The sequence below is a fragment of the Watersipora subatra genome, chromosome 1, assembly GCF_963576615.1.
Source record: "Watersipora subatra chromosome 1, tzWatSuba1.1, whole genome shotgun sequence".
In the NCBI taxonomy this organism is placed as follows: Eukaryota; Metazoa; Bryozoa; class Gymnolaemata; order Cheilostomatida; family Watersiporidae; genus Watersipora; species Watersipora subatra.
In genome coordinates, this window is record NC_088708.1 from 46,293,374 (window position 1) to 46,307,586 (window position 14,213).

At 35.8% G+C, this 14,213-nt stretch overlaps 1 protein-coding gene across 1 annotated transcript in view; it reads left to right on the forward strand.

Annotated features, from left to right (window-relative positions):
* LOC137400426 (eukaryotic translation initiation factor 2-alpha kinase 3-like) overlaps positions 1–14,213 on the forward strand; it is a 28,807-nt gene that overhangs the window by 12,962 nt on the left and 1,632 nt on the right. The window contains exons 7-20 of the mRNA XM_068086756.1: positions 585–741; positions 1,179–1,319; positions 1,934–2,059; positions 2,214–2,326; positions 3,623–3,745; positions 4,279–4,424; positions 6,655–6,777; positions 6,955–7,098; positions 7,330–7,490; positions 7,661–7,857; positions 8,397–8,543; positions 9,861–10,004; positions 10,145–10,321; positions 11,647–11,811. Coding sequence (XP_067942857.1) covers positions 585–741; positions 1,179–1,319; positions 1,934–2,059; positions 2,214–2,326; positions 3,623–3,745; positions 4,279–4,424; positions 6,655–6,777; positions 6,955–7,098; positions 7,330–7,490; positions 7,661–7,857; positions 8,397–8,543; positions 9,861–10,004; positions 10,145–10,321; positions 11,647–11,811 — 2,064 coding nt within the window. The remainder of the gene's footprint in view (positions 1–584; positions 742–1,178; positions 1,320–1,933; positions 2,060–2,213; positions 2,327–3,622; positions 3,746–4,278; positions 4,425–6,654; positions 6,778–6,954; positions 7,099–7,329; positions 7,491–7,660; positions 7,858–8,396; positions 8,544–9,860; positions 10,005–10,144; positions 10,322–11,646; positions 11,812–14,213) is intronic.

Consider the following 14,213-nt stretch of genomic DNA (forward strand, 5'->3'; position numbering starts at 1 on the left):
TAGGATGTCAAAAGAAGTCAGGTTGTTTAAGTAGGTGGATGTCAAATAAATAGCTAAATAAATAAACTATGGTAAATATGCATATTTTTATGCTTGCCTTTCTACATAGTCTATATAGTCTAGTCCTGCTTATATGCAATCTAGACTCAGGTCCTGAGATATAAAGGCTTGCATGCCACACTAGTTTGAACACTGACTGTTGGGCTCTTGAAAATAAGTTTTTTTTCAACGTAACACTATTGTCTGGCTGTATCCATCACTGAAATCATTCAAGTATTTAACAGAATCCACTGGCTGAGTGTCAGTATTCACAACAGCTCAAATCTGGAAGATTAGGTACTCAGACAGTTCCAAGGTCAAAAGTGGATCATAGTAAGCTCTGCTTTAGCTCTTATGTCAGTAAAGATCGGCTTGATCGATAACCATTTGAACTCACTTTTTATCGTTTAACTCACGAAGGGTTTCTCATTACAAACACCTTGAGCCATTAAGACTGTTAATAAAATATCATGCATAGAAGTGAGTGTCACTGACAAATCTGAACACTTGTTGAAGTTCAATAATGCCAATTATTTTTCTTTCAGCTCGGAGCGCCTGTGGCAAAATCCTGGATTCTGAGTAATGGGCACTTAGAGATGCTGGACTTGCTGGATACTGACTACTTGATGCTGCAAGGGAAGGCTTCGAATTTGAATAATGGAGAGAAAGACAACAATGCACCTGCTCCTTCTTTATATATAGGTTCTGTCCTTAATGACCTCAACTGCCTGATAATTTCAGTGACATTCTGGTAGATAATATTATTATTTTTAGGTGTATGGTGAGCGATTAAAACTGGAAGCGTTCCAAATTTTTAAGTCTGGTTACTCCTTTATTTCTTTTCTGTGGGATTATTTTTCTGTAGCAGCTATTAACTGTTATATTGCTCCGTAACTTTTCTAACAGCAATTTATGTATGCATGTAATTATTGTTCAACAGAAACTTGCTGGTTCAACTCCAATAGGGATTAACATTGATGCAAAGCCAATAGACTATGTACTCAGACATATAGTTCAAAAGTGTGTTACTGGTATTAGATTCACAAGGTTTATTTAGAGCTAGATAATTGAAGGCTCTCAGGGCAGGCAATGTATAGCAGATACCAGGCTATGAGCAACCTGATGACATATATTTACAGGTGTTTATGAGAGGCAAGTATATCTACAGCCTTCTGAGAGAGTGAGGAAGAATATGTCAGCGATAAGCAATTTCCACCAACACGGGATCACTGAATTCGTTGCCACCCCACGCGTTCGCTGGGCTCCCTATCTCACTTCAAGTTGGTGTCGATTTCTTTTTCTAATTTTTCATCCAAATTTAGGATGTCTTTTCAACCTGTGTAAAAAATATGTCATGTTTTTACAGTAATATGTCAATTTGTAATTTAATTTAAAAAATATGGTCTATTGCAGTGTTATCTCCTAAATGAGACTTTACTCTTGATTTTATGTTCGCCATTTCATGTGGTTTAGTAAATGTGGAGAAGAGAGCATCTCCGTGATACAGTCTAAGCAGAGAGCTGTTAAATTATTGTTGTTATTATTTATGTTGAATAGAATACCTTGTGAAACTATCAAATTGTTTTTCACATTTCATGGTGCTGGACTCTGTCAAGCATTTTCACAACCCATTGAAGTGGTTAGCTTTTCAATTAAGGGATTTTCTAGACTCCTTCGCTAAAGTGAAGTATATAAAAAATTAAATTGCTGCTCTTTACTAAATAAAAATGTAGAAAATAAAATCTGGGTTTTTATTATTACATTTTGCATGTTCTTTGAAATTGTCGGAAAACAACAGTAAGATTTTGCTATAATTTTTAATACTTTTAACTCAGCAGCGAACTGGCTGATATCCTTTATCTGTTCACCTCTCTCAGCATCCATATGTCTGCAGGTCCGTCCAGAACTCCTTGGCTTAATTACGGCAAGTCCGATCCTAGCCTAGAGTCCCCGAAACCACCATCTCATTCCGAAGGACATGCCTTATCTGTCTTTAATCCCACTATGGATTATCCTTATGGTACGATCATTAACTCTATTTTTCTGTGTTTCTGTTTCAAGTAAACCTCTGTTAGTTGTTTAATGAGTATATCATTGTTATATATATTATTATATATATTAGTTATATATTGTTATAGTTTAACAAACATATCGAGTACTTTTGTAACTTGTAGACCAGGGCTTCTACCTTATTGTCCAAGATGCAGATGATGCTTCAGTTGACGAAGAAACTGAAGATACTGGCTTTCCAACATTTGAAGATTTTGATAACATAATGGTTGTACAGGTATGAGTTTTCTTGATTAGGATTATACACGCACGAGTTAATTGATTTTGGTGATGCAAGTGTCAGTTATGGTATTATGGTTCAGGCAGGCAAAAATCATGTTGATTATGATCTTGCAGATGGGATTCATGTCTTTATGGTCTTACATGTGTGAGACATTCTGACTAGAGATGGAAAAGTGAGAGTCATGTCAATTGAGCCTGGTTCACACTATATCGCCGTAGGTTGGCGTTTTTCTTTTGGCGTTCATCGGTGATTATGTGAACCGTAAGCCAATGGCATCGACGAAGCAAAGCGGACACGTCGAGAAAGTTTGTAGCTGTCAAACTTTCCCGATATTTCACTGAGCACCGACCACTGCCTTTTAAATATGAACCATTTCGGCGATGGTAATTTGCGGTCGCCGTTAGCGTGATTTATTATTTCCGTTTATAACCGTTGCTGCAGGACTAATATTTGATTTCAGTCATGCGAAAACTGAAAAGTTTCTTCATGAAATTTTTTTTTTTTAATGAGAGCATTACTTCACTAATGCAAACGCGGATGGGTTTGTGATAGTGTGAACATTTTTATCATCGACGATCACCAAAGTATTATGAAATCAACGACGAGATATGGCGATATAGTGTGAATCAGCCTTTAGAATCATGGAGACATTCATCATGCTGATTATGATCTGACTTATGATCACACTTATGATCACATTTATGATCACACTTATGATCACACATAAAGAGTGTGTCATGTCGATTATGATCGGACAGGTGTGTGTCATGTCGATTATGATTGCCCAGGCGTGAGTTGTGTTGATTGGGATGATTTAGCTATAAATCATGCGACTATAGTCATACAGATATGAGTTGTACTGATTATGGTTATGATCGTGAGAGTCATACAGCGTCTGATTGTGCTAGTATTAATCTTACTGAGTTTTGTTGCGCTAGTACAATTCCAATGATTAGTAGTTTTTCATCTGATACTAAACAGAACTTGGATGTTGAACTATCAAGAGAAGTCTACAATTTCAAACCTACATGTATTTCAAAGCATCTTTGTTTTATTTTCAACTCGGGTATCGTATATCCTTGACGTGCTTACAGCTGAAAAGCATTGCTGCAGTTAATAATTTGCTGGCCCTGATTGGTTCACTGATTTTGTGGCTATCTAGTTTTAGATACCAATTGGAGTCAGATTTTTTGCATTTTTCCGATTGCTAGTTTTTTATCATGTAAGGGTTATCTCCTCTTTAGTGAACTTCGAATGATACAAGTAATTTAATAAGTTGTACGCTTGCAGATTGTGTCTCTCAAGTACTACTGGAAGGAAGTTGTTGTTATCAGCATTGTAGTTGCTGTCATTCTCAATGGCTTTCTATATGTGACAAGAGCCTATCGTCGCAGGCTCCAGAATCGACTCAAGGTGAGTTTCTAAGATTAGTCTCTTCTGAGATGAGCATAGGTATGTGTACATAGACTTTGGTTTGAAGTCTATGCTCTTAAGTCTGTACTGCTGTAGTTTATTGGAAATACTTTTGCATCACTCCCATCTCATTGGTTAGTTCAATTAGTGCTAGTTACTAGAAATCATCGTTTAACATTGCAGGACTTGCGTTTGCTCATGTTACAAATGAAAAAGATAGTGAACGGTGATCTTCAATATGCAACCTCATCGGCTAATATGCTATCCTTGCAGGTACTACTGAGGGGTCACAATTTTTATAAATAATGAATAATAGCAAGATCACTCTCTCAATGTAGCTAATCAGATCAAGTTTTTTAAGTCCGATTCAAGCGTTATTGCTATGGAATGACACCTGTTCAGCCATGCCATAATATTCATTCGCAGTGCTTTTCATGTAAAATTTTAAAACATTTGATTGTATTGATTTGCATTTGCTATTTTATCATACAAGACACATGCTCAGTGTCGTGAGCTTTGCATTTCTGATGTAGTGTCTGGGTGGGTCAGCGGATGACAGCGATGTCAGTCATGTGAGTGATGTCAGTGGAGACACGAAAAAAAAGAAGAAAAGAAAATCTGTGAAAACCGAGGAGGCTCCTGCCCCTCTTCTTCCTCCTCCTTATCCTTACCAGTCTAGGTAAGCCACTCTCTGAGTGGGTTCGTTTCTTCCTTTGTGCTGGACAACTTATTTTATCCATTTTTGCTAGGACCAGTTTAATCTCTTCACTCAGATTAGCTACTTTCTACTTTTTGGTTTGTCCTTTTGACATTTTCATCTTTTCACCTCAAATGGGTCTCTCTTCTTTTTCTATAACCAGAACAAAAAACATTATTAATATTGCTCTGCAGCACTCAAAGTATACTAACATTTTTTACAGGTTCATGTTTTGAAGTTAACCCTTTAGCGGGCAAAGCGACGTTTTTGTCGCTTAGCGATACTCCTTCAAATGGGCAGAGCGAAAGTTTTGTCGCCGTAGAAACATATTTCTTTTATTGCGGCTTTTGGTTAGCTAAATGCCGTTTTTTGTTTACTTTTTTATCGATAGCAAGCTACGATATATTGGCTTCGGTTAGCCTTTAAAAAAATTTTTCTATTTGCACAAAATGATCGTTTTTAGCAGTAATAAATGAATAAAATTGCGAAAAAAATTAGAAAACCGTTCTAAATAATTTTTAATTATTTTTTTCTTCTTGGTTCTGTTTTAGCCGTTATTTACTGAAAGCTTCGAGAGTTTTAATTTAGTTTATCATCATGACGACTTCTAAGAGAACTCTCCGTGATTATTCTAATAGAGCAAGTAGTAGTACCGGAGTTACTAAGAGAATCACGGCTGACTGTGACTTTTTAGATTTAGTAGCCAATGACAATGAATCAGGTTCAAATTGTGATTGTAATTATTTTACATCTGGAAGTGATATTGATGAAAAAGCTGGTAGCAGTAATGATGATGAGGTGGGTTGGGTGATGCCAGTGCCTGGAAGAATATTACCATAATGAAAAGAGATAAATCTCCTACCATTCATCAGTTTGTAGTAATGACAGGTCCAGTATTTTTTCAGTAGATGCTGTGTGATTGATACAAAAAGACAAGAATAAGCACATGGTGCAAAGACTGTGATGTAGGCTTTTGTAAAGGAGAATGCTTTTGGATATATTATACAGAAATTGTGCTTATTAAAGTGTACACTTGTATCATAAAAAGATATACAATATGTATATTTATCTTGGTAGATCTACATATATAAATATTTTTATGTTATACATTTTTATTCATTTATAATATATAGATATATATATATACATCTGGACATATACATGTATACATCTGCATGTTTATACATAGATATATGCACACAATAACATACAAAAGAGTGTTATAAACCTTTTAAAAGAAATTGATTTTCCGGAAAATTAATTCGCCCAGGGTGGTCTGATATAGTCCTGAAAATTCGCCCACGAAATGGTTAAGATGAGATGTTGGTGGGTGGGTGGGTAGGAGAGGGTGCAGGGCTGTGTCCCACACAAGCTTTGGCAGCAGGCTTTCTTGAATTTCAGAAACTGAGCTGCATAAAAACTGTAGTTTTTAAACTTATATCCAATTATGAGACTTTGATCATAGATAGAACTGGTGTAGGGCAGCATATATTATATTCAGAAGGATTTAAACTCGATAAGCAATGAAAGAACAGTTTTTAGATATAAATTGATCCGATTGCAGCTGCTGTGTAATATGTAAAAGTGGGTAAAATTTGAGTTTTTATGTTCTGATGTCTGGTAGGCTACTCAGCAGTCAGTCACTTCCCTATCAGAAAATAATATTCAAAAGGTTAAGAGAACAAACTCTGAAATATTATTTTATACTCTTCATATATCTTCCAATCATTTAAATAATGTAGACAACACAACTGAGTCCTTTTTATAATAATAATTATTGCTAATAATCACCTAATGCATGTATGTGTAGAGATGTGGTATGTAGATAGATATGTAGAGATATATGTGTATGCATGTATGTGTATGCGTGTATGTGTATGCATATATGTACATGTATATGCATATATGTATATGCATATATGTAATTGCATGCATGTGTATGCAGGTATAGAAATCGGCATACACTTGGAGTACTGGTGCACCACAAAAGGTAGATGATGAGTTATTGAGTTGTTGAGTTGGTGCTGGCATTTGTAAATACTTTTTTTTTGCCCTATATAGTACAGACACAGTTTGTTTTAACAATAGGTGGTAACTTTGACGTAGGTTTTGTTGTTCAAGATTTGGAGTGCTATAGAAACTTGATAGACCTATTCTTTCGTAGTTGAAACCTCTTGCCTTCCAGTTACAGACTGGTTTTTTTTCTTGTCAGGTACCAATCTGACTTCACACACATTCAATGTCTTGGGAAAGGAGGCTTCGGAGTCGTATTCCATGCACGAAATACATTGGATGAGCGGGACTACGCGATAAAGAGGGTTTCACTGCCAAATAGGTAAAAGGAGGTGCACATGTCTTTGATGGCAGTGAATTTGACTGAGATAGCAACTAGACAGGTTTCTGAAAAAAGCTTATTTGTGGGCCAATATTTGAGCTTACCTTTAAAATACTTTATGGAATGCTCAGGCTTGACTCTAAAACTTATTTACACCTGATGTCTGGTGTGTTACAGTGCTGAAGCTAAGGAGAAAGTGATGCGAGAGGTGAAGGCGCTCGCCATGTTGGACCATCCTAGCATTGTTAGATATTTTCAGGCTTGGTTTGAAACACCGCCCCTCGGATGGCAAGAAGATCAAGACAAGCTTTGGGAATCCACGTATGTTTCTATGCATAATAAGTTTCTCTACATGTCTATACATGTTTAGTCTATGTGTCTATGCATGCCCATCCTATCTATGTTTCTATGTATCATCACTCTACATATATGTCTCTGTATTACTACTCTACCTATATGTATATGTCTATGCATACCCGCTGTACATACATTCTTTGTACACTCAGATTAGTTAATAACATTCATGTTTCTGCAGGTGCTTTTGTATTGCAGAGAAAACTTTTTACCTACTCCTATGAACAGCGGCTGCCCTTACATCAATCCTCCAGCGACTGAGTCTCGCAAATTACGAACCAAAGCTAAAGAAAAAGATAAAGAGTTTTTTATTCCAAAACTTAAAATCGAGGAACCAAATCTCAGTGATAATTCTTTTGGTAAGTTATGTGTATGATATCAGTAAGTTACTAGTAGAAGACCTTTGGCTGTGCCTGGTCATGGTCATTAGTGGAAGGTTGTTTTAGTAAAGATCTGGAAAAAGTGTCTTTGGAAACATGCATACTTATGAGTTCATCATGTGAAGCTGCATGCCCGACTGATGTTATAGGTTTTCCTTTAAACAAGGCGGATGATTCTTTGGACATTGTCTTTGCCAGTCACAGTGGAGAGATCTCTGTGCCTGCCAATCAACCTTTTCACAAGTACGCTGTTGCCCCAGCAGAACTTGACCATGATCTAACGGAGAGCGACAGCGAGTGGGACCATCTGGAGGACTCTGGATATCATAAGAACAGAATAGTTTTGGTAGCGTCGATTTACAGACTTTCAATGTACTTTTCATTAGACTACTAGACAGTACTTCTGGTACTAAGGCTAGGTAGTTTAATTTGTAATTGATTTACTTAAAAAGTATTAAGGAACTGTAGCTAGGAGAATGGTCGTACATAGAATAGGTCATATCTCTTCTTCTTAGTTAGGCTTGTGTTGCTCAACTGAGATGGTAACATGTAGCTTGAAGTCAGCAAGAATTATTTCATCTTTTTCTTGAGTCATGTTTTTTGCTTTTAAAAAGAAATATAACTCCTACATTATAGAAGCTTTCAAAAATTTCCTCAGCTTTTGAAATATAATTCAGTTGCATTTTTTCTGCTTTGAATAGAATGAATATCAATTTTTTCACATCTGTATATGTACATTAGACATCAATTAATCTGTGTAGGTATGACGAATTGCTTTTATGGACATGCATTTTGGTGGATGGTCTGGTTATCAAGAGATGTTGGATGCATTTTTATACCTTATTTGTTTGATTTTTTGACCCTGTATGTAATTCATCTTCTTAGGTAGGATCAACAGAGTCACTAGGAGAGGATGAGTCTCAGGAGACTGAGTCATCAATCTCTCCGGCATCATCAGCGGCAGCATCAACAACAAGCAAAACTACTAAAAAGGAGTCACAGTCAAAACTATTTCTATACATCCAGATGCAGGTGACAGATTTTTACTGTTCGCTTATGTCACTAGTTGCTTCTGCCTACTGTGGCTAGTTAGTACTACTAGTTAGTACTACTAGTTAGCACTCCTTACTACAGCTATTACACTGCTACTAACACAACTACTATGTATTACTAGTTACTGCCACTAATACTGCTACTATGTACTACTAGTTACTGAGACTAACACTGTTACTATGTACTACTAGTTACTGATACTAACGCTGCTACTATGTACTACTAGTTACTGCTAATAACATTGCAACTATGTATAACTAGTTACTGCTACTAATACTGCTACTATGTACTACTAGTTACTGCTACTAATACTGCTACTATGTATTACTAGTTACTGCTGCTAACAATTCTACTATGTACTATTAGTTACTGCTACTAACACTGCTACTATGTACTACTAGTTACTGATACTAACACTGCTACTATGTACTACTAGTTACTGCTACTAATACTGCTATTATGTACTACTAGTTACTGCTAATAACATTGCAGCTATGTATAACTAGTTACTGCTACTAATACTGCTACTATGTACTACTAGTTAGTGATACTAATACTGCTACTATGCACTACTAGTTACTGCTGCTAACAATTCTACTATGTACTACTAGTTACTTATACTAATACTGCTACTATGCACTACTAGTTACTGCTAATAACATTGCAGTTATGTATAACTAGTTACTGCTACTAATACTGCTCCTATGTACTACTAGTTACTGCTAATAACATTGCAGTTATGTATAACTAGTTACTGATACTAACACTGCTACTATGTACTACAAGTTACTGCTACTAACACTGCTACTATGTACTACTAGTTACTGATACTAACATTGCAGTTATGTATAACTAGTTACTGCTACTAACACAGCTACTATGTACTACTAGTTACTGCTAATAACATTGCAGTTATGTATAACTAGTTACTGCTACTAATACTGCTACTATGTACTACTAGTTACTTATACTAATACTGCTACTATGCACTACTAGTTACTGCTAATAACATTGCAGTTATGTATAACTAGTTACTGCTACTAACACAGCTACTATGTATTACTAGTTACTGATACTAATACTGCTACTATGTACTACTAGTTACTGCTACTAACACTGCTACTATGTACTACTAGTTACTGCTACTAACACTGCTATTATGTACTACTAGTTACTGATATTAACACTGCTGCTATGTACTCTCTCTAAAACCTTCTATGAACCTCAAGTAATCATATACTGGTATAAAATATTGCTAGCATGTAACAAATTAAGCATTTGAAAAATTGTTTGTAGTTGTGCAAGAAGGAGACTCTGCGAGACTACATGAATGCCAACACGCTGCACCGTGACAAAACAGAAGTTTTGATAATATTTAGACAGATATGTGATGCTGTCGAGTACATTCACTCACAAGGAATGATACATCGAGATTTGAAGGTATTGTATATGACTGTCAAATCTTTAAAATTTTGTGGCAAAATTTTTAATAGGGGTACTTTGATTCAAGGAAATACAGAGATGGAGTGATAAAGCGCTCATCCTTGAACCCTTAAACTGTAACCAATCTTTTTTCACAGCCTACCAACATATTCTTTTCCACGGAAAACACAATCAAGGTAGGAGACTTTGGCCTCGTCGTAGCTCTCTCCAATTTTCCTGATGCTGAAGGTGATACCGCTGAAGACAGGAGCACCTTGCCAGAAGTAAACTTAACTAACAATGTTGGCACGCAGCTGTACATGAGTCCTGAGCAGGTATTGTTGTTTATACTAACCTCTCTCTCAGTCGTGTGTTATGGCTTGTTCTGTGAAACTACTAGTGATGGTGCTGGTGGCCTTAAGTTTAATTCACAGGTACCTCTACCTTTCCATGTGTACGCATTATGAGCTTAGAACTATATACAGATCGAAAGTTTTAATTTTGTTTTATATACTAGAGAGTTTTTAAATTTTTTATGTATCATTGAGACAGGATTTACTAGTTTATATTAGGAGGGTGATAGCTTTGTCCTTGGATCAACATGATGGGTTCAAGTTAGTTCAAGTTAGTTCATGATAATCAGATACTGGGGCTTGTATTTTAAAGAAGCTACTTAATACGGTAGTCATATTTTACTATAAACAGATGATTACCAGTTGTTAACAGTTCACCTAACTAATCATATGTTTTAAGGATTTACATACATAACTGTACAGAGGAAGCAAAATCTTTAGTGATGTGAACTTTTACAAATTGTATTACATAAAGATGGTGGAGATGGGAGAGATTGTAGAATGACATATGAAAATATTTGCTATTGATGGTGGAAAGCAACTAGCAGAGGTTTTACCCTACTGTAACTTACTGAATCTCTTAGTTAAATCTTTGGTATTATCCGCACTTTATATGTTGTTTTTTAAAGTCGGCTGTCACTTCCAACGTGCGCTCATTATAGAGGTTTGCAGCTTTCTTTCATTTAAATGCTGAGACAAAACTTGATTGGACACTATGATTTCTTAGGCTGGAAAGTATTTTTACTTCAGCCTACTGTTCTTCCTGATTCCAATATACATAGATGTTTTTAGCTCTCATGGGCCTTACTATCCTTCTTGTACGTACATGTACTGCGATACTCTTCTGCATTGTCTAGCGTGTTCTAGCCATAGACCTATTAACTATACTATATGTAGTATATATGTATAGTTAATAGGTCTATGGCTCTAGTAATCATGCTGAAGTTCCAGTTTGTGAATGCTTCTCATATTTGCTTTTTAGCATTGTATTGGTAAAGCCTTGCTAGAACTCGTATAGTAAAATTACATGTCAGTCGCGGTGCTGTGCAGCTTCATCTATTAACCTATTGTTAACTCTAGACAAGACAACTTTGGAGCGTTTATGTGTTGAGCTTAAAAATGAGATACAAGATTATGGCCAACTGATAAAAAAGTACGTTTTTTTGTATGCGTAACTGGTTTATATAATATGTATGGATGTTCAAATAAAACCTTGTCTGTTTTCACTCAGCGCATGTCTAATTTGATAGCTGTTTTTAGAGATGACTGGTATAAATGTTTTGCTTGTAACGGAGGAAATATTACAGGTGTCCCGCAAACAGTACAACAACAAGGTGGATATTTTCGCTTTGGGCATGTTGTTCTTTGAGCTGAAGTATCCATTCTCTACGATCATGGAAAGAGTCTACACCCTGCAGGGAATCAAAAAGCAAAAATATCCAGAGCGATTTATGAGAGAATTGCCCAAGGAGGTAATCTACTCTTATTAAACGTGATGAGTTTAGCTGTAGAGAATGTGTGCGGTGTTGATATCTCGGGCCGTTTTTACTAGTTTAGCAATTGCTGTCACGTTTGTTTGATTCAGCATTCTATTATTTTTATTGCTTGTAACCATGGCTACAATGTCAAGAGGTTAATAATAAGTTCTCAGTCTATTATTTGCCGCATACTCAGTTTATTCATGGTATTGTCTCTTTAAATAGTCAGTGTATATGAGAAAATTAAAGGTTGACTTGCAACAAATTCACGTTACAGTTATTTGGTATCAAAAGAGTACCATGTCTTACTCTGCTGTGTTGTAGGTGCAAAATACGTGAAAATGTGATCACAGGCTCTTAAAAGCTCAAAAATGAACAGTTAATCGCAGCCATCACGAAAGTGTGTATCAAGCACAGTGTTCAACTACGTCCCATTTGAGCCATTTTGGAGAGGGATTCCAACTTACGGCGTTTTCGTGATGGCTGCGATTAACTGTTCGTTTTTTAGCTTTTAAGAGCTTGTAATCACATTTCCACATATTTTGCACCTACTACACTGCAGAGTAAGACATGGTGATCCTCTTGATACCAAATAATTCTAATGCCAATTTTGTTGCAAGCAAACCTTTAACAAATCAGCTAGGTGAACTGCAGCTCTGTTCATACATCTGATAACATTTTATGTCTTTGAATCTCATGTGAGAAAGAACTTGTCAATACATCTTGTAAGATCTATTTGAACTGAATATTTGGGATGAGAGTTTTTTTTACAGATGCTCCTGTTGTTCATCTCATCTACATGTATATATAAAACTAAGTTTGTAAAAAGCTGTCATCTTTTTGAATTCTTTATCATTTTCTTGACAGATGATTTCTCAACAATCAATGCAAACTTTGAGTAAATATGTAATTTTTCACCCGAAGTGATTTATGATAAATTTCAAAAAATTTGACCTTCAAACTCTCTCGAAGTATTGCTGTTGTGTATATATATATATCAATATACATGTATATGCTAGCAGTTCTTTTGCACTTAGTTTGGTTCCACGATTTTTGAGTAATATATAGCAGTACTTATTTTTTTTAATTGTGGATCGAAAAAGACTGGTGTAGATAGTGGTAGTAGTAGTAATAATAGTAGTAGTAGTAATAGTAGTAGTAGTAGCAGCAGTAGTAGTAGCAGTAGTAGTAGCAGTCGTAGTAGTAGCAGTATTAGTAGCAGTAGTAGCAGTAGTGGTAGTAGTAGCAGTAGTAGTGGTAGCAGTAGCAGCAGTAATAGTAGTGGTAGCAGTAGTAGTAGCAGTATTAATAGTAGTAGCAGTAGTGGTAGTAGTAGCAGTATTAGTAGCAGTAGTAGTAGCAGTAATAGTAGTAGTAATAGTAGTAGTAGTGGCAGTAGTAGTAATAGTAGTAGTAGTAGTAGCAGCAGTAATAGTAGCAGTAGTAATAATAGTAATAGCGACTACTAAAAATATGAAATGATGTATATTAAACTAGCAAAAACTATAAATAGGCTATGATAAGTCCAAGCTAGACTAGCTCTGTGTCACTTTAAACACCTTGCTACGCACGATTTGTTTTCTGTATTGCTATGGCTGTACCTCTGATTGCCTTTCTGCAGTGTAAAATAGTTGTGATAATAAAAACCTTTTCTGTGATTTATTGCTTTATTTATTCTTTACAAATATTTTAGTTTTTTACATTTTGTTTTACACATAATTCTACATGATGTTTTATTGCCATATTTACCTATCTGAAATGTTTGTTGCTAAGTTTTTAAGTTGGAGGACAATTTGAACCATAGATATATATACCTAGATTGGCCAATAGGGAAAAAGCCTGTCAGACATAAATAGCACGACGTAACGTCACTGTGTTGTACCTCACGCTTGACTGCACTGCTGTTTGCAATGAATCTAATGGGAAGAAGGTAACAAAATTACATTTATTTTCACATAAAAACCTTCTTGTATACATAATCCAGTAAACTAAAGCAATTCTGTGATAATATCTGATAACCACCATAGATTAAAACTATAAAAGCTATGAAATCATGAGCCATCATGGCTTTATTTGCAACCCTCTCTTATCCCCATTTTTTCTTTTCCCCTTCTCCAAAGAATAAGTTAGAAGGGGAAAAGAGAGAATGGGGAGGGGAATGGAGAGGAGAGGGGAAATAGCCCACCCACTCAAAGAGCCAGACCTTGGCTAGGTAAATAGACTAATATGCTGAACTAAACATGACTAAATATGATGAGTATGCAAGTATGTCTGAAGTCAAAAATAAGACAGAATGATTATTTTACAGCTGGCTAGGTCACCAAAGCTGAAGTGTAATGATTGTATCACTAGCATCGTGGATGTTACCAACGTTGATGTAAACCAAGCAACGAATT